The 21481-nt window shown below is 47.0% G+C and overlaps 1 protein-coding gene across 1 annotated transcript in view; it reads left to right on the top strand.

The window, feature by feature from the left end:
- LOC310946900 (solute carrier family 12 member 9) overlaps nucleotides 1-20392 on the top strand; it is a gene marked incomplete at its 5' end in the record, with an annotated part of 77550 nt that extends 57158 nt beyond the window's left edge. The window contains 4 exons of the mRNA XM_083913485.1: nucleotides 9184-9376; nucleotides 15593-15767; nucleotides 18701-18847; nucleotides 19353-20392. Of these exons, the coding sequence (XP_083769611.1) occupies nucleotides 9184-9376; nucleotides 15593-15767; nucleotides 18701-18847; nucleotides 19353-20311 (1474 nt within the window). The 3' untranslated portion in view covers nucleotides 20312-20392. The remainder of the gene's footprint in view (nucleotides 1-9183; nucleotides 9377-15592; nucleotides 15768-18700; nucleotides 18848-19352) is intronic.
- Between the last annotated feature and the right edge of the window lie 1089 nt (nucleotides 20393-21481).

Genomic DNA, 21481 nt, shown 5'->3' with positions numbered 1-21481 from the left:
TGCGTGAAGTGGAGCTCCACAAGTTGTTCGAACAATTCGGAAACGTGCCAAAACAAACCATTATTTTTATTAAAACTCTTTTCATACCGAGCTGATCCAATATCCGGTGATTTCTTAAGTTCTTAAGAGACACTACCATGACGTAACGTCTCATACACTCACTGACCGCTCCCTTATGGAAGCTGGCAGCCCCCCTGAGTCTGAGTGTATGTCTGTGTGCGTGCGTGTTGGGCGAAAGGATAAAGTTTTCTGTCCCCACTTTCCCTCAATCATGACGTGTCTTTTGGCTGAAGGCCGGGTCTCCTCTCTCCATCTTCATCCGTTTCTTTTTCTTAATGTCTCTAAGGACTTGATTGGTGGCGATTATATCAGAGTGCTTTTGCTGTGTCAGCTAAGTGACATCAGTCGCCGTAGAAAAAAGGGAGAGAAACGGCGACGGGAGTGAGAGCGTGGTGATTGTATGGGGGGGACACTTGCCGCTGATGATAGAGGGACAAAAGAGATGGGTGGGCCGGGGGAGGGAGGACTAGCTTTTAGCGTAATTGCACCTGCTCTCCAACGGGGCGAACAGACGGAGACGATGAGAGAATTGTGGGCACCGTCGTCGCTAAGTGATCAAGTTGAGAAGAAATAAAAGCAAAGTTTAAAGACAGTAGGTCAGTGCGGGGCAGCACCGGGCACATGCTCGGACGGGGCTGAGACATCAGGGTGATATTGTCGTCCACTTACAATAAATATGTTTTATTATTATTTCCTTTCTAAAGCCTCACTGGAGAATTCATTCCACTCAGCTGCGTTCAGTAAAACCTGTCTGACTCCGGCCTATAGAGCTGATACAGTAGTCTTCTTAATGGGGCTAGTTTTAAAATCTCCCATCTCATCCCATGCTGCCCTGCACCACCAGTATCGCTGCCTGCTTTTTCTAGCCCCACCACCACCATCCCTGCATCCATCTGCAGGCTCCTATGTGGGCTATATATTTAATCACAGGTATGGAAAAAGTATTTGAGTAATGTCCAGGTCTGGATAAGTTTGTGTTGTTTCCAGGCTATTATCTCACTTTCTAAAATAAAACACAGTATATTAATATATATACAAATCAAAACAAGCTTAGTAACGCAACACAGCCGAACTGTAGGTGATGTGAAACCAATCAAGCTGGCAGCAATTTTAAGCCATATTTTGAGTCTTTTATCATCTGATCATCTGAGGATCACGACCATCTTAGCCCGATTTTTTTAGCAATCCATCGAATCGTTGTTGAGACATTTCAGTCTGGACAAAAGTGGTGATAGAGTCTCATCTCATCTCATCTTCATCCGCTTATCCGGGGTCGGGTCGCGGGGGCAGCAGCTTTAGCAGGGGACCCCAAACTTCATTAACCAGCTCTAACTGGGGGATCCCGAGGCGTTCCCAGGCCAGTGTGGAGATCTAATCTCTCCACCTAGTCCTGGGTCTTCCCCGAGGCCTCCTCGCAGCTGGACGTGCCTGGAACACCTCCCTAGGGAGGCGCCCAGGGTTCATCCTTACTAGATGATCCTGAACCACCTCAACTGGCTCCTTTCAACACAAAGGAGCAGCGGCTCTACTCCGAGTTCCTCACGGATGCTGAACTTCTCCCCCTCTCTCTAAGGGAGACTCCACCCCCCCTCCTGAGGAAACACATTTCGGCCGCTTGTACCCGCGACCTGGTTCTTTGGGTCCTGACCCAGCTTTCATGACCACAGGTGAGGGTAGGAACCAAGATTGACCGGTAGATCCAGGGCTTTGTCTTCCTCAGCTCTCTGTTCGTCACAACGGTGCGGTAGAGCGACTGCAGCTCCGCCCCCGCGGCTCCGATTCTCCGGCCAAACTCACGCTCCATCGTCCCCTCACTCGTGAACGTGATCCCGAGGTACTTGAACTCCTTCACTTGGTGTGATAGAGTGACATTGCCAAATGGCTGAAAATGAATATAAGCAGGTGTTTTGATAGTTTACAGTTGCATTTTGATATCTGCCTCAAAAATCCATTATTCATCCGGTTCCACCGCTACGACTAAGAGCTTTTAAAGGTTGAATATGGAGAATGAGCATGAACACCGCCATCAGATCGTAGTCGCAAAAACAACAAAAGAATTCCAGCGGTCGGGTTGCCAGGTTTGTTGCCGAGTGTGTCAAGCGAGCGGCCTGCGCCATGTCAAGTGATGAATCATTCAGGGTAACGACCAATTTCGACTAATCAATTCATTTTACAACAGTATTTAACGTTAGCCAGTCTTCACCTGGAAGTCTTTCTTTGAGTGGTGTGTAATCCATTAGCTAGCTCTTGACTCAAAATGAGTCCTTGCTTCTGTAGCAACAACAGACAACCCTGGCAACCCGCAATGCCCAACGCTATTGGCTGGTACAATGGAAACAGAGCGTGACAGAAAGTCATTGTGATACCCATCAAAAAATGTTTAAATATTAATTCAGACTAAATGAGGAGCTCTTTTCCAAAACGCTATAAATCCATTTTAATAGTTTTCAGGAAAATTACATATTTTACCTAGACCCACACATTTGGTTAATATTCAATGTATCTTGTCAAAATGGTTTATGGCTCAGTCTGAACATGTTGAACGGACGGACAAAACAAAGAACTCTCCCGCTTCAGAGCGCCGCCATGTTGGATCGCATAGAACGCTCACTGAATTCTGATTGGTCGAGAGGACGTATCGCATTTAGGCTAAAAATAGGTTTGGCGCTGGTCGCGGTTTGGAAAGGAACTGCATCTTGAGACCATTTTAAACAAGGAAATATAGCGATTTGGCAGAAACACTGATGAAGCAGTGAAAAGGTTCTGTAAACAGCAAAGTGACTCAAACAAATTTTTTTTAATTTGGCTTTTATCTCGTTTCGGAAAAGAGCTCTTCGTATTATATATATATTTTTATGGAAAAGTTATACTTTCATTCTGTACCCCACAAAACGCCCTGTGTGTGTGTGTATTTTTTTTTTAAATATATAGCTTTTAATAAAGATTCGTCATGTTCAACCTTTAACTCCTAAAAATAATTCTGCAAACGCTGCAGATGAATGGGCTCAGTTACACAGGATGAGGCGCCTTGAACCTTGAATGTCAGTGCAAAAATATGTTTTTTCAGCCGCTCTGAACTTCGAAAGTATTCACTTTCACTTTTCTAACCTTAGACCGGCTCACGTTGTTCTTTGCCTTACACTTGACCAATAGGAGGTCTAATGACTGTCTCATGGCAGTCTCTATTGATCCCTCTGTCTCTCTCTTCTCTTTTAATTTAGCTTCCTGGTGGTCTCACCCCCAGCTAGACTGTCTTTACTCGAGCACTTTCCTGCTGCGTAGAGTTCCAGCAGTTTCTTTAAAGAGTCTGAATCTGTTAAGGAAGCCAGGCGGTCATTTGAGCTGCATCGTGTAATTAGATTTGGGACTATTTTAATGGCTGTTTATCCACACGGCTGCAGCTATTGCAGTGAAATTGGGGTCAATTGCATGATCCCCTAAATTCGTGAGCGCCTCCATCCGCTCCGTGGCTCCCAACTCTGAGACCCCTTCAACTCATTTATGCTTAACTAGCACACACACTTTATGAAAGCATTTTCTGACGGGTACATGTGTGCAATGAATACAGCTCAGGTACTCGTTGGTATATGAATTCAAACTCACGCACACACACACACTGAGAGGGCTACAGCAGTCTGCAGAGGCAGCTTATTACCAATGTGAGGTCTTGTTTTAATTGCTCTTGTCCCTGCATTAACTCCATATTTGTTTTGATTCTGCTGTGTAGTCATGCATGAGAGAAGTGTGTGTGTGTGTGTGTGTGTGTGCGGGCGGGCGTGTGTGCGTGTTGTATTAAAGACTTCACACATACCGAGCTGCACGATCGGTTCTGCACAAGTCAGCGCATGCACAGAATACGACACGACAGTCTAAAAAACAACATCTTCTGGAATCAGTCTGCTGAGGTTTATGATATGTGTTTACTCAGTGACATGTTTATTACATCTATAAGCCATGTGTGAGACGTTACAGCTAGCTCGTTAGCTACATCACAATGTAGTTAGCTTTCTGTTTTGTAGAGATGCACCGATCCAATCTGATACTGATGCCTGGGCTGAGCGCATCAGCCGATACCTGATGCCGATCCAATACTACTGTTGAATAAAGGACGTGTATACTTTGCCATGTGATTGAAGGCACCAGGCTTGATATATACATTTAGCCTTGTTAAAAAATAAGGTTACAAATTAATTATGTTCCATGTCAAGTGCACTGCTAAGAGATATTTTTAAATGTGATATAAAACCCTAACCACTGTTGCAAACATAGAATTTAAGTGGCTAGATCGCTGTGACTGTATTGCTGTGCGTGATATTAATAAAAAAGAAATGACGGGCCAGCCGTTACAGTGGTACAGTGTACGGTACAGTGGTCGGAGCAGTCGCCCCATGTCAAGAGGCTGAAGGTCCTCGAGGCAGCAGCCGCGGGTTCGACTCCAACCTGCGGCCCTTTGCTTCATGTCTCCCCCTCTCTCACACCCCATCTCCTGTCTGTGCGATATAATAAAGGCTTGAAAAAAAAAAAAAAACGACTGCTAATGCTAATTAGTCAATATCGGAGCCGATGTCAGGGTATCGGATCGGCGCATCTCTACTGATTTGTGAACTACTACGGACTGAACATAGACCTCTCTACAACACATGAAATAATTTAATTTTAAGTGCGGCATTTATATTTTAGTCCAGCAGATACAACATTTCTGAACGCCAACGGTTGTAAAGCAACAGAAAGTTATTGTAGAGCATACACGGTGTGACATCGATGTGGTGTACAGGATGTTCCAGGGATGGCAGCTCAATGCCAACAGCACACCAGGGGACTTTTAATGTCAGATTTGCTGAAATATGTGTGTGTATATTGTTTTATTAATTACTTATCTTGTTTATGTTCCAATTCAATTAGCCACATGTCCTAATTGTCGTCCACTACCACACATTGCTTGAGAGTGTGTTGCCTGGGTTCGTCTGTATGCATGACATCAGCTGCCACATACTGCTGATTAGTTTACCACTGAGAGTGGTTGTGCGGCGCAACGGTACAACGACACCAGATAACATCAGTCACAAACACTGGAGAATGAGACAGTGTGGGCAAGAGGTTTAGAAAAATAATGATTTACAAAACAAATGTAGTCACAGGTCGAGCTTCAGCAGCACTGACACAGGATCAGGAACAGGGTGTTTGTGTAACAATACAGCAACAGTTAGCATCGAGTTGAATGAGCCCTGACAGTATCTACATAAACACAAACACAGCGTTATGAGCTTCAACAAACAGGTATTTACTGCAGGACGCTGCTATTGAAATCTGTTGTAAGCTTATAAAGCCATAGAACCTGCCTTTGATTTTTCATTCATCCATCTTCAACCGCTTGTCCCTGTCGGGGTCGCGGGGGGCTGGAGCCGATCTCAGCTGACATCGGGCGTGAGGCGGGGTCCACCCTCGACAGGACGCCAGTCTATCGCAGGACACATAGAGACGAACAGAGACAGACAACCATTCACACCTACGGGTGATTTAGAGTCATCAATGAACCCAACACGTGCACGGTGGACTGTTTCTCCAGGTAGGGAATGAGTCCTGACCCCAAGTGAAGGAGTTCAAGTACCTCGGGATCATGTTCACGAGGTGAGGGGACGATGGAGCGTGAGTTTGGCCGGAGAATCGGAGCAGCGGGGGGGCGGTGTTGCAGTCGCTCTCCCGCACCGTTGTGACGAAAAGAGAGCTGGGAACGCCTCGGGATCCCCCAGTGAGAGCTGGTTAATGTGGCCCGGGAAAGGGAAGTTTGGGGTCCCCTGCTAAAGCTGCTGCCCCCGCAACCCGACCCCGGATAAGAGGCTGAAGATGAGATGAGATGACGTGCATGTCTTTGGACTGTGGGAGGAACCCGGAGGAAACCCACGCAGACACGGGGAGAACATGCAAACTCCACACAGAAGGGCCCCAGCCGGGATTCGAACCAGGGACCCTCTCGCTGTGAGGCGACAGTGCTAACCACCTTCGATTTTGATTATTTTTATTCCATAAATGTCTAAATAAACAACAGGTATTAAGAGTCTTTTGCGTCCCTGTCGGGGTGGACATTTAAACCATCTGTGACACTGAAACTCTCCGGTGAAACCCAGACAAATGATTCTCCGTCTATGGTCTAGCAGCTACTTTAAAGATCCCTTCAGTGTCGGCGAAAGTTTGTCCAGGTGACTCACTCTTATGAAACGTCTGTATTTTTATATCCTTTACTTTTGGAAAGTAACAGAAGATGCACATGATTTCACTCGACCCGAACAACTTGTTAGTCATCAGACACTACGCTTTACAGACACGGCTGGAATATCATCAGTACACAAAGAGGTATTTACCTGACCTTGAAATGCGCTCTGGCCGTCTGTGTGGTGTTTTAGTGATGAGCGCGCGGTGCACAGGTGGGAGGAGAGGTGCACCCGGGTGGGAGTTTCATTCAAATGAGGCGAGTTGTCGGTATTTTCACAGAGAGACGACGTCTGAGAATCAAGGGGGCAACAGTCGGCTTTAACTCCACGTTCTGTCGTTTATGTGCGAGGCGTCGGATTATTGGAACTCGTTAATCCTCTTCGTCACAGCCTCTTCTCCAACTCCCAAAACAAAAACAAAAACATTTGCATTTCCACTTTTTTTTATGCTTGAAATGCATCACGGACGCCGACGCTGCCGTGTCACTTTTTAAATATATACTGTGACCATTCACAAGGTGGAATTATGCCTGTCAGGAGATTGATGCGATGATATAAACAGCTTCACCAAAGGGTTTTTTCTTTCCTTTATTCCGTCTAATTAACTTTATTTTCTTTCTTTTTTTTAAACCCACACCATCTGCCGCTGGCTGCAGATTGGGATGATGTGTGTTCACGTCGTGCTGCTCTGCAACATCCAGACAATGAAATGATTTTCCTGAAGAAGCATCGTCTCTTTTTTCTTCTTCTTGTTGAGCTGTTGAGCTGTCATGCGTCACCGTGATTGGCTCAGCTGTTTCAGGGCGATGAGACCAGTGATGAGACTGGTGTGCGAGTGTATTTATTCATCAACACATCCTTTGATTTATATTCCACTTCATCCAGCGCTTCTGCGTTCGCGCTGCCTCACAGACACAAACCGAAACAGCAGGTGCACTCGAAGACGCTCACACGGTCCTCGCACCCAAGCACCCTCCGCTTTGCACACGCTTAAAACAGAGAGTCTACGAGGCTCGCTTAGGCACAGCGTCGCTCAGGCACAGCGTCGCTCAGGCACAGCGACGCTTAGGCACAGCGACGCTTAGGCACAGCGACACTTAGGCACAGCGACGCTTAGGCACAGCGACGCTTGGGCACAGCGTCGCTACGACGTCGATGTTAATGTGTTTGTAGTTCAACGCCAACCATATCGTGCTAATGTTCGGGGCGGCAGTAGCTCGGCTGGAGAGGTGCCAGTTCATCTCCTGGGCACTGCCAAGGTGCTGTTGAGGACGACACCGAACCCCCAACTGCTCAGGGCGCCGGTCCACTGGCAGCCCCCTCGCTCTGACATCTCTCCATTAATTGCATGTATATAGGTCCTGATTGTGCATGTGTGTGTGTGTAACATGTATAATAATAGAGGGAAAAAATTGAATTTCTCGTTGCGGGACTAATAAAATAATATTTCTTCTTCTTCTTCTCACAACGGCGATGCTAACATGCTGATGTTTAGTGGGTATAACATTTGGAAATGGCTTTGAGCTGATGACGGCACTAGATGAGATAAACGCCATGAAAACCTGAGATGATCAGATTCGTTTCACAGACTTGAGAGAGGAGTTCCTAAAGCATAAAAGCTCATTCAGGATCCGATTTGAAAGAAAATCTGCCATTTCTTTCTGAAAATAGACTCAATAGCGTGAGAAAAAGGTCGGTATGTTGTAATACTCTGCCTGAAAAATGTATTACTATGTTCTCTGCTGTTGCCAGACTTAAATAATTCAGTTCCAGATTCCTGTTTCATGATCTTTTTGAACCCAGGTGGACGGATAGTCGTGTTCACAGAGTCTGATTTCACTCCAGAAGCTTTTTCACCAAACTCTTCTGTGGTTTGTCAAACTCCTCTCAGTCTAAAGAGTTGACGTCTGGGATGTGCCTCTTCAGAGGGGTCGGATGTGAGCTCGTGAACCTCTAAAGAACAAAGAAATGCCAGATTTGATTACAGTCAAAACAGTGGGGCAGTATCAGGACGTCAAACAGTTTGTGTATATAAGGTGCGTTTCCATTAGGGTTGAATACCAGGAATGAGGCGGGTCGATCTCGCCAATACGCCCCTCATTTGAGTCGATCGAGCGGCTGTTTGAGTGGCCGTTGCTGAGTGGATGTAGCTCTCAGCGGCATGTGATGCAGGGTGGTACAGACGCCACACAACAACGGCAAAGTGGAGCAGACACTTGCACAGGCTTGTTAAAATGAGTGCTGCAGCGGTCGGGTTGGATTCTGATCTGTGGTCCTTTGCTGCATCTTCTCCCTCTCTCTCTCTCCCACTCCCATTTACACACACACACACACACACACACACACACACACACTTACTGAGAGAGACAGACAGACAGTACTGCAAGCGGAGTGACAGCCTGTCTGTCAACCCCATTTTTACAGCGCCTGGAATTTTCAAGGTGGCTTGTTTTCTTTCATGTTACTTGTACATATGTTGACGTTGTGAAACATACGGGCCACCTTAAATCAAACTGCAACTATTCTGTATTTATTCTGTATCACAGATCAGCCTATCGAAACCCATTCAGAGAGTCACCTCCGGAGTCTCACAAATCCCTCTTTGGCCATTTTTATAACGAAAACACGGCGAGTGAACGGCCATTTGAGAGGGCGTGCCCTGAAACTTTCCGAGCGGCCACATGTTATCCTTATGGAAACAGGCCGATAGAGTCAGAGAGTGTTTACAGTATATGTACATTTCAACATGTCAGGAGAAAGGTGCTGTTCCTCAGAAGGATGCGCGGAGGCATGGGACAGAAACAAGAATTCAAGGAAACGTTCAAGCAGCTGATTTATAATTGGTCATATTTGGGGGTGACTGGCATTGAAATAACAGCACAATACATGAATGCCTCTTCTGTTCTCTTCTCAGGCCGACCTTTCGTTACTTCACCTGGCACACGTGCGTGCTGGGCATCGTGGGTTGCGCCGTTATGATGTTCCTGATCAACGCCATCTATGCCTCCGCCAGCATCGCCTTCATGCTGCTGCTGCTGCTGCTGATTCACTACCTCAGTCCCACCTCCAGCTGGGGCTACATCAGCCAGGCGCTCATTTTCCACCAGGTCTGACTCACACACACGGACACACACACACACACACAGACACACTCAGACACACACTCTCAATAGTGCCTTGTCATTACTAGAGCAACTAAAATCTCATCCCAATAGCTTTACAAGAGCCTGTACCGCTGCCAAGCAATCGTTCTATCCAGTTTATAGAGACACTTAGACGCACGCACACTGATCGCTGCAGTCAAACACACTCTCACACACACACACACACACACACACACACACACACACACACACACACACACAAACATAGAACGGACTTGTCATTCTACAGCAGCGATCTATCAAGTTTATATCAGGTCTACCAGACACACACACACACGCATACACATCAGCATCTCTCCCCTCAGAAAAGCTCTTTACATTTATTACACACACACACACACACACACACACACACACACACACACACACACACACACACACAGAAAGAGCTTTACATCATCCAGCTCCCCGTGTCCTCTATCTGGCGAGCCTGTTGCTCTCAAGGAGAGGGGGCACCGTTGCCAGGAGGGCCCGTTGCCGAGTGGGAATCGTTGCCAAGGCTGCGGGCAGGGGTTATGGGCAGGGAGGGTGAGAGCAGCCGGCTCTGCCAGAAGCTTGTCAGGAGGCAGAACATTATTACAACCACTTAACTTATTGAGCTTTTCCTCCGTTCCCTCCCTCCCTTTCCTGTTGTCTTCATCTCCTCCCTCTCCCCTCTGCCGTTTGCTCTCCACACGAGACGGCGGCTCAGAGCAGGGGAGTCTGATTAGACACACCTATCAGAGTCAGTAGGTGATATGTAGTTGGCTTTATTAGGATCATGGAGGGATTACTAAACAGGCCTCCTGAGCTTTTCTGTGAAGTGACACTAAACCTTTGTTATTGTTGGAAAGTCAATTAAACGACCACAAAGGGACACAACACAACCACGGCATTGTCCGTAGTTTATGTCTCTTTGAGTCTGGGTGTCTTCCTCCCATGTGGGAGTGCAGTTGTCTCATAATCTGTTGTTTATGTGGCATTCATTGATCCATCTGAATACACACTGTAACTATTTATAATGTGTAGTTTACAGGGCTTTAACCTAGAAATGCACCGATCTGATACCCGATCGGGATCCGATATTGACTTATTAGCAGTCATTTCTTTATTATTGATATCATACACTGCAATACAGTTACAGTGATCTAGTCACTTCAGGCGCACTCACACTGTCCTTCCGCACCGGGCCAAAACAGGTTTTTCGGGTCAAGCCTAGTGCGTTTGACCAGTGTGAGTGCAACCGCTCCGCGCATAACTGCAGCCAGCTGGCCGCCCACGGCCCGTCTGAGAGAGGTGGGCTTTTGTAGAGCGCGTTTGCACATGTACGAGCACGAGGCCTACGGTGGTTCTGAGGTCATTATGTGTGCCTGTTCAGACATAGAAAATAGAAGGACAGACCATGCGCAGACATTTACAACAACAATGGCGGCCAAAGGTTCACGTTGGTGTGATGCGGAGGTGGAGTGTTTACTGCAGATTCGGTCGATGAAAAGATTCAAAAACAGTCGACAAGACGCACAAAAACTCAGAGGTCTATGGAAAGATTTGTAAACAAAGAGACGCATTGCGCGTGACGTGTTACGGCGTGATGACGTATAGGTAGCAAGAAGCATTCGCCGAGGCCCAGGTAGTGTGAGTACAAATGGGCCTGGAGGGGGGGGACAAGGACCCTAAAGCCCGGAGCACGGTGCGGAAGAACAGTGTGAGTGCGCCCTTAAATTCAGTTTGCAACACCGGTTACGTCATCAAGCAGAGCGCGCACAGCAGCTACTCTGCTGTTTGGAAACATTTCAAACTTGATACGCCAACAAGTCCAACTGCAACATGCAATATCTGCAACGCGAAAGGTGCCAGGGGTGGTGATAAGCACTTTATTATATGCTAATGCCTTTTTTAACAAGGCTAAATGTCAAGCCTGATGCCTTCACTCACATGGCGAGGTACACGCTTCATTCATTCAACAGTATCGGATCGTATCGGGTATGAAAAAACTGGATCCGTGCATCTTTTAAATACTTCAACATTTCTATCTGACGCCCCCCACATTCAGAAGTTTCCAAACCCGCCCCCTTTGGCCCGGAGCCCGGTCCCATTTTAAAGGATTACACTAACCGGCTTAGCAGGAGAGGCCGAGTGTGTGCATGTACACGTCTCATACGTGCACTCGTCTTCCGATTCCCTCACTCTCCAGCAGAAGCCCGCGTGGCCGCGTGCCAACTGGGTGACATTGAAGCAGGGACGGGGGAGGACACGGCAGCTCGTGACAACAAAAAAAAACACACACACAGGGAGATAACAGGCGGCGACAGCGTTTAGTAGAGAAAGAGAAGGAAGAAAAAGACGAACCGAGGCAAGGAACGGCGATGGTATCGTGGGAGGGAACGACAGAGGCAGAATATAAACATGAAGAAGGGTGGAGTGATTGAGGAACCAAATGATGGATGAGACTGACGCGACAGAGGAACGATGATCGCCTGATGGATGACAAGACAGCGGGAAATGGAGAGATAAAGAGAGACAGATGATTAGATGAGTGGAGGCAGTTGGACTTCGCCTCTGGGGCCTCGTTTTGTTTTTTTTCTCTCTCTCTTTTTACGGCAATTACCGGACGGGAGCATGAAAACAGTTACGGTGATTATGACGGCAATGATGTTGGGAACGGTTGCATCTTCACTCCTGATTGATGGCTGTATGGAAACGCACAGCTTCGGGGCCTTGAGCTACGCTCGTATCGCTAAGACGGTCATTATCGGCACTTTTTTTGCGTCTCTAAGTGGAGTTTTTTTCCCACAATTCCATATCATTACCTCGAGTCGATTTAACACAACCTTTAAAGTGTTTTCGAGTAAAAGTCATTCTCAGCTTTATGTTCCTTTTTTTTAAAGGAGGCGTTTCTCACAGCCAAAGAAAAGGCTGTAATTGGCCGGTGCTTTCGGCTCCTCTCCCTCCCCCGCTCTGCTCTAAATGTGATGTCTTAAGTAAAGTTTGTGCTCTTCACATCACTGCCCCACTGTGACCTTCACCCCAACTTTCTTGTAACATCAAGACAGTGTTACTCGGTCCACTCAAGAGTGCAAAACGCCACGAAAACCCCGAATCGTGGGCGGTGAAAGCAGCAGCTTTAACATGGCAGACGTGTCGCCTTTGAGCTAACCGTCATTAATTCCAATGAGGGTGTAAATTAAGTGTTAATCGTTTCTAGTAGACTGTAGGTTTGGATCTAATGTTTGGTTCCACTTGGTTACCTCAATGGTGCCACACGGTCAGAATCCTAATGATGCCAGTGTGATAGCGTGCATCATAATACAAAGTGATACACACGAGCATTTAAGCGTGCACTCATAAGCAGCTTCTACTTAAGTAAATTAGTAATAACACACTGTAGAAACACTCTGTTACAAGTAAAAGTTCTCCACTCGACATGTACTCAGAGCACAAAGTTAAAAGTATTCAGAAGGGCTGATTTCCGTAGTGTAGTGGTGTAGAAGTATAAAGGGCAATACTACATAATACGGGCCGCGACTTAGAGCATACCTCCCGCTCAATTTCCGCCTACGTTGCCCCTTATTTCACACAAGTACTGTATTGTCCCACTATAAGTTGCACCTACAATTCTTCACATTTCTCAAAAGCCGACAGTGCGCCTTATAATCCGGTGCTCCTTATATATGGACCAATATTGAGCCACAACAGGTCTCGCAACTACGGTGAGCAGCCGCCGACTCTATTTTCCCCGTAGAAGAAGTAACGCGCGGTGCATGTTGAGATATACGACTGCGTGAAGCGTACCGTTTCATTTCCATGTGTGTGTTTGTGTAAAGAGCCCAAAATGGCTCCTGTTAAGAGACACGCTTACGACGCAGAGTTTACACTCAAGGCCATTAGTCACGCAGTAGAACACGGGAATAGAGCAGCAGCCAGAGAGTTTAACATGAACCAATCAATGGTGCCGAAGTGGAGGAAGCAACAAGACGACCTCCCCTGACTGTTTTGTTGACGTTCCCTTTAGCGCAGCTCCATCTAACGGATGCAGAACGTAACCCCAGCCTCGACTGTAGCGTCTGTTCTATGCCCCTTATAATGTGGTGCGCCTTAGAGTGCGGACAATACGGTACTAAGTACCGTAAGTACACATTTTGTCTTCTAAACTTAACAGTCAACTTTTGTCGTCCAAACTTAACCCTCACCTTTTGTCGTTTAGACGTCTCCTTTGCTGCACAGCGGCCACAAAAATTGGCACATTGTTGCTCATTTCCCTTTTTGGTAAACTTGCAAACCAAAGACAAATTTCCGCCTTTTGCGAGCGGAGAAAGTAGAAAATAACATATGTTTAAACGTATTCAGTTCATCGTAGTAGCACAAATGAATGAGAGTCATAAAGTCAGTTAAACAGTTTATAAAGTTTGCTAACATGAACCAGTTCCCACGAGCTACTGGAAATACCAGACGAGGTAGTAAACCTGCTGAGTGCATCGACTCGAGTGAGGGTGCGTTTTTATGATCTCTGCAGCTCATTTGCTTTACTGAATTTCTTGGAAGCTCGTTCGGGGTTATTGTAATCACTCTCATCCGGTCCACACCTCTGACGCTGCCAGATCGGTCTTGTGGGAGCTTTTGGGGAGGGGTTGTTTTTAGCATTTGCTTTGAATCCCAAAGAAATCTGCATGATGAATCACATCACGACAAATCTACCAAGGGGAAATGGGACCAGATGCAAACAAACACCTGAGAGTGGCGGTACTGTGTTGTAGAAATCACCATGTTAAAAGTTCATCCTGGAAAACAGCAGTTGAGAAACAATGATGTCATATTCACGTCCATTTAACACTCGTGACATGAGAGCGACCAGAGAAAGAGGGTTTGTGAATTTGCGTCCAACTGGAGAATTTCATTGTGAAACAGTTTTTATCATTTGTCGTTATTTGGCGCAGCAGCCAGAAAACGTACGGTAGTTATGCTCTAAGTGGCGTCGTATTATGTAGTAACTTTCCGAAAAATAACTTTTTCTTCCGGACCTCTGGACCGAGAGACTGCAAAGCCGCTGATAGACGCGCGGGAAGTGAGTGGGAGTTACTCAGTACTTGTGTGAAATAAGGGGCAACTTGCGTGGAAAGTGAGCGGTAGCTAAGCTCTAAGTCGCGTCGTATTATGTTCTATTACCGTATAAAGTAGCATGAAATGGAAATACTCAAGTACCTCAAAAGTGAGTACAGTAAATGTTCTTTTCCCTTCTGCTCATAAGCGATCACAGATGGGTCCAATCACAGAAAACCTAAATATTTCTCCAGTGATTCTGAGGTATTCTTATTATCTTATAACCCCACTATGCCATAGCGTTTAATAGTCTTGAGCTTAACGAACCAGTTTTACTTATTTTACCGTATTTTTTGGATTAAGGGCGCACTCACACTGTCCTTCCGCACCGGGCCAAAACAGCTAAAGCCTAGTGCGTTTGACCAGTGTGACAGCACCCGCTCCGCGCATAACTGCGGCCAGCTGGCCCTCCACGGCCCGTCTGAGAGAGGTGGGCTTTTGTAGAGTGCGTTTGCACGTGTACGAGCACGAGCGTGCGCACGTGTAGGAGCACGAGGCCTACGACAGTTCTGATGTCATTTCTGTGCGCCTGTTCGGACATAGAAAAGAGAAGGACGGACCATGCACGGACATTTAACAACAACAATGGCTTCTGAACAACTCCGCCAACTCAACGGTATGGAAGTAGCAGCTAGCATCTTTTTTTTCACAACGCACTTCTGCCATGACCCGCCCCTGCCGAATTTTGATTGGCTGACGTGTGTGTGTTACGATTGCTGATATACGCCTAGTCTCTTACGTGACTGACATAAATAACAGCCCGGGCTATTATTTGATATTTTACGGTAATGTGTTAATAATTTCACACATAAGTCGCTCCAGAGTATAAGTCGCACCCCCGGCCGAACTATGAAAAAAACTGCGACTTATAATCCGAAAAATACATGATTTTGCAAGCATAAGGACTTTCACAGGGAATTAAAGTTCAAGTGAGCCTGACACCTTAGGGGAACTCCCCCTTTCAGACATGACTCTCCGAATGGCACCTGAGTTCACTGGTGTGGACCAGGGGGGGTTAAATATGGAGTCACAATGACACTTCCCCAATAACCACCCTCACCCCAACTCTCTCCGCTCCTATAGGTGCGTAAGTACCTGCTGATGCTGGACGTCAGGAAGGACCACGTCAAGTTCTGGAGGCCTCAGTGCCTGCTGATGGTTTCCAACCCTCGCAGCAGCGTGGGCCTCATCAAATTCATCAACGACATCAAGAAGAGCGGCCTCTACGTGCTGGGTCACGTCCAGCTTGGAGATCTGGGTAAGGACACCGACCCTCTGGTAAAGTGGGCGTAAAATCATCCCAGGGTCTTTTTCAGCAAATACAGTCATCAAATAAGCCATCGAGACAATTTTTTTTGTTTTACAACTATTAACCCTCCTGTTGCCCTCAGATTTTACTAACACCATTTATTCTCGGGGTCAATTTGACCAATTTAAACATCTCGAAAATGATCCTAATCAATTCGTGACTCAAGTTAAGTCGGGTACTTTATGTATTTATTTAACAGAATGAAAAATATCACTGATGTTAAACTGCATGGAGAGATTTCTGTGTGTGTGTTTTAAAGTAAGTCTGTTATTTTAAGTGCTGTTTTGTGTTTTTTGTAACATCTGGAATGAAAGTAACGTCCGTTATCAAGGACAGCAGCATGAATTTGACGTCATATAATATTTGAATTGTAAAATAGACGATGATAATAATGATTAAATCATCCAGATTATCAAACTGACCCAAAGGAACACCGATGCGACAAGTACATGTACGATAAGAACAATAAAAAAATATATATAATCATGATAATTTTAGGATTTTTATGAGTCATCCCCATAAAATTAGGAAAAGTCATAAATATAAAGCAAAAAAACACAAAAAGACGTCATTATTTAGAGATTTTATACATTAAATGGGGTCAAATTGACCCTTAGGAGAACAGGAGGGTTAAAAGAGAGAGTCGCTAACAGCCGAATGTGGCTAACACTGATTAGCTCGGAGCAGTACGGTGAAGGCATTAAAACGTCCTTTTTAACCACTAATACTGCTGAAAATAACAGCAACCCTCTGCAGCAGCATGAGAAGAGTCCCCCACATAAAACGGAGCACCAACAACGTAGTTATCTCATCTCATCTCATCTTCAACCTCTTATCTGGGGTCGGGTCTCGGGGGCAGCAGCTTTAGCAGGGGACCCCAAACTTCCCTTTCCCGGGCCACATTAACCAGCTCTAACTGGGGGATCCTGAGGCGTTCCCAGGCCAGTGTGGAGATCTAATCTCTCCACCTGGTCCTGGGTCTTCCCCGAGGCCTCCTCCCAGCTGGACGTGCCTGGAACACCTCCCTAGGGAGGCGCCCAGGGTTCATCCTTACCAGATGATCCTGAACCACCTCAACTGGCTCCTTTCAACGCAAAGGAGCAGCGGCTCTACTCCGAGTTCCTCACGGTGGCTCAATATTGGTCCATATATAAGGAGCACCAGATTATAAGGCATGATTTTGAGAAATGTGAAGGTTTTTAGGTGCAACTTATAGTGCGGAAAATACGGTAGCTCTAGAGACCTAAAGCGTTAATATACCAGGCTGTAGACATGTTTATTTCTGCTGTAAAGATTTTCACGTTGAGGTCTCTGGTGATCGACTCGCTTTTGTTAGAGGACGTGCAGATTTTGACGCTGCTTGCTGCTTGTGAGGAGCACCTGAAAGTTGACTTCTGCACCATTTCTCCTTTAATCTAGCACAATATGACAGGGTGATTATTAATTATGAGCATAAAACAAATCAGGGATGGCGACGGGATATGGATTTTGGATCCTTTAACAGCGTTGTGATATTTAGAGGCAGCTCAGAGCAAACTAAAGAGCTTGGTTTTATAACTGTCAACCTCAAGATTATTGATGAATTTGAACAAGTTGTTGTGCTGGTTTTTACTGGGAACAGCAACTGTACGGCCACTTTACTCAAGTGTTAGCCTTCAGCAACAGTTCAGAACAACTAATGTCTTCTCACAGCTCGGAGGTGTATGAATTACTGTTATCACTGTGTCTCAGTGAGCGCTGCGTCATTTAATGGACCTTTTTTTAGCATGCGAGACCTTTCTCCGTGACATCGGCTCGTCCGCTGCTGTTTCATTCTGAGGGAAGCGATCGCGGCACACAACGCTCTGGAGACGTCGCCTTTTCTCTACTGCAGAGACACACACACACACACACACACACACACACACAGTCTAAAAGAGCAGGGTCATTGATTGTTTCTCTGTGTCTTCTGAGGGTTGAGTTGAGTCGTGTTGATCGGAGACTGCGAACTGGCCCTGAATGGAGTCTTCAGGATCCAAATCCTCCTGAGCGCTTCACAGTGGGGGGGGGGGGGGGGGGGGGGATGATATGTTCATTAGGCGATGAAGAGCCCTTCTGTCATTTCGAGTGCTGATGAGGCACCCGGCCCCGAGATGTACGACGGAGTCAATTACATTGAAGAGGAGTTTGTTGTCGAGGACTCCCGGCTACTTCAACATCGCCCTCGTAATGTATTTAACGTTGATCCCTTTGGTCTCCCTCTTGTCTAGCAGCTGTTTGCATTAAAGCTGAACACAAAGAAGACTCGCCGACGCCGCGGGAACAGCCGCGTTAGAGTGCGGGGGAGATCCCAACAGCTTAAACTACCACAGGAATTGTCTATGATCTTTTCAGATGTGGCCTCTGGATTTATCTCTTCATATGTTAATTGATGACTCTAAAATCGCCCGTAGGTGTGAATGGTTGTCTGTCTCTGTACGTCTCTATGTGTCCTGTGATAGACTGGCGTCATGTCCAGGGTGGACCCCGCCTCACGCCCGATTTCAGCTGGGATCGGCTCCAGCACCCCCGCGACCCCGACCCCGGGATAAGCGGTTGAAGATGAATGAATGAATGAATATAGAGATGTTTCTTTTGGATGATCGATCACATGCCTGTCTGTTCGTGCTGCTATTTCTCTCTCTCTCTCTCTCTCTCTCTCTCTCTCTCTCTCTCTCTCTCTCTCTCTCTCTCTCTCTCTCTCTCTCTCTCTCTCTCTCTCTCTCTCTCTCTCTCTCTCTCTCTCTCTCTCTCTCTCTCTCCTCTTCTCTCTCTCTCTCTCTTCTCATCTCTCTCTCTCTCTCTCTCTCTATCACATTGTGTATACACGTCTGCAACCTTTTGTTTTTCCTCCACCCTCCCAGACTCCTTACCATCCGACCCGCTGCAGTCCCAGTACGACTCCTGGTTGGCGCTGGTGGACCATCTGAACATCAAATCTTTCGTCAACCTGACGTTAGCCGATTCTGTGCGTCACGGGGTCCAACACCTCCTCTTCATCTCTGGACTGGGTCAGTGTCACCATCATCCATTCAATTCAATTTTATTTATAGTGCCTAATCATAACAAAGTTATATCAAGACACTCTACATATAGAGTAATAATAATAATAATAATAGGTAAGTTTCATATATATATACTACTAAATACTACTGTACTATGTAATACTAGTGGTAAACAGTAATTAGAGGCTTTGTAATGGTTTAATCTCGATTAATCGCATCAATATTTGACACAAGCTGAGAGTTTATCGTTGTCTCATGTCTTACTTGGATCACTCTTCTTCTCTCCAGCACTCTCTCTCTCTCTCTCTCTCTCTCTCTCTGGCTTCCCTCCAGTTCTCGCTGCAGCGTCGTCTTCACATCAGTCTCTTTCACATCAGTCTGATAAAATGACTGGATCTCTACCTCTGTACTTTACTTAACAACTCAAGAAATCAACGACAATGATAAAGAAACCATTTGTATTTAGATTCTCTTTCCTTCGCTCATCTTTCTCCCCTTTTTTTTTTTTCAGGTGGGATGCGTCCCAACACCCTCGTCCTCGGTTTCTACGACGACTGTCTCCCAAAGGACAAGCTGATCGATCCGTCGCTCTTTACCAGTCAGTCCGCAGATCCCTCAGGCTCCTTAAATGAGTTTGAGCAACAAGCCCCTCTCTTCCACTTTGCCCCTGTGCGGGGCTCCAGCGACCGGAAGGATCACGGCGAATTTGGGGACGGGAAGGTCCTAGGACCCCAGGAGTACGTAGCGATAATCTCCGACGCCATGAAGATGCTAAAGAACGTGGTGCTCGCCCGATACTTCAACAACTTCGACCGAGTCCAGGTCCTCTCGCCGCCCTCCTCCTCTCCAGGGAGGGGAGCTGTGTACGTTGACGTCTGGCCGGTCAACCTCCTGCGTCCGGACAGCAGTAGCTACGTCGACACCTGCTCTCTGTTCCTGCTGCAGCTCGCGTGCATCCTCAACATGGTGAGGGCCTGGCGCAAGGCCACGCTCCGTCTCTTCCTGTGCGTGGAGGAAGGACGGAGCGTGAGAGGCTCAGAGGAGAAGCTGGGCCAGCTGCTGAAAGAGCTGAGAATCAAAGCTCAGGTCTACACCGTGCCCTGGGACCAGCAGGTGGCGCTACACTGGCAGCGCCAAGGCGAGTGGGGCAAGAAACCACCGGCGCAATCCCCTGATACCACTAAAGACGAGAAGAAGCACGGAGCAGAGGACGAAGAGGAGAACGATTACGTTAACAGCTTCCCGAGCAACGCCACGCGCCTGTCTGACGACTACCTGTCAGCTGTCAATAAGCTGATCCTGGACCCAACCCGGCCCGCCCCCGCTGTGCGTTTCCTGTACTTACCTCGCCCCCCGGCCGACACGCGCCGCTACACCACCTACTTGCATCAGCTGGAGCTGCTGACTCAGGATCTGGGCCCCACGCTGCTCATCCACGGCGTCACACCGGTCATCACCACTGACCTTTGAACAGTCCCCTTCCTGACACATAGACCAAAGTGTGCCTCAGGGCGTTTTCACACCTGCCTTGTTTGTTTCGGTCGAATCGAACCCTGGAGCGTTTATCTACCTCGGTGCAGCTCGTTTGGACAGGTGTGAACACGCATATCACACTCAGGCGCGGACCAAAAAAACGAACTCTAGAGCAGTTTAAGAACGTGACGCGACCTCGCTCTGACCCGACTGCGAGGTGTACTCTGCGGTCATGTGTCTGCTCTGCAATCTGAGACGCAGCAGAGCACGCAAACTGTAGCAGCTGGCTCTCTTGCAGAAATCTCACCATCCCAAGTTTCGAGACAGACACGGACGAAGAGAGCCAAGCAAAGTGTCGCAGAGCAGACGTCGTAACATCGCTCACGAAGTACCGTCTGTAAAATCATTTCTATCTAATGATCGGGTTTGACCATGAAGACGGGAGAGACGGCTAGCTTACCCATCGTCAGAGATATGCCCTAGTCCAGAGCTTCTTCCTGTATTTACGCTCTTCCTCTCCACCTCAAACACATCTGACCAATAAGGGGAGTGAATCTTCTTGCGTGGTTTGTAGTGGTGCATTTTGGTTTGGTTTCGGAACCAATGGGGGGGTGGCGTGGCGCTCCAGGTTGACGAAACGGAGCAAACGACGCACAGGTGTGAAGACGCCCCTTAAACTTAAACGCTGAGAGCTGCTAAGTCTCACAGAAGGTTTTTTTTTTTACTGCTGCATCACCGTAGAGTTCAGCAGCTCCTGCCTCTGACCCGTAAACCCAACGACAGACCGTGACGTCACTGATGACTCACCGATACCACCTGTGCACCGCCGCACACACAGCACGGAGGCGGTGTCTCTGAAGATACAGCCTGTTTTACAATATTGAAAATGAATTCCAGATGTGATATTTGGACACTTGGGGGATCCCAAAAACATATTTATCCTCTCTCTCTATGTGTGTTTCCTCAACTTGTACAGTATTTCTGGTTTTCTCATCAAACCTGTGCTGATTTTAAATGTTTTAGTCAACGTTTTACCCAAGAAACTGCTTTTTCAGACAATCAATCAAGAGCAGTATCAAATGGTCAGACCCACGGGGGGAAGATGGCCGCCAGGACGCCTCTGTCACTCCATCCATTACTCCTTCATCCGCGTCTGCGATAGAGACG

This window comes from Echiichthys vipera (genome assembly GCF_963691815.1).
Source record: "Echiichthys vipera genome assembly, chromosome: 5".
Lineage (NCBI taxonomy): Eukaryota > Metazoa > Chordata > Actinopteri > Perciformes > Trachinidae > Echiichthys > Echiichthys vipera.
The sequence above is the reverse complement of the archived record's forward strand: the minus strand, read 5'-3'. Positions and strand labels throughout refer to the sequence as shown.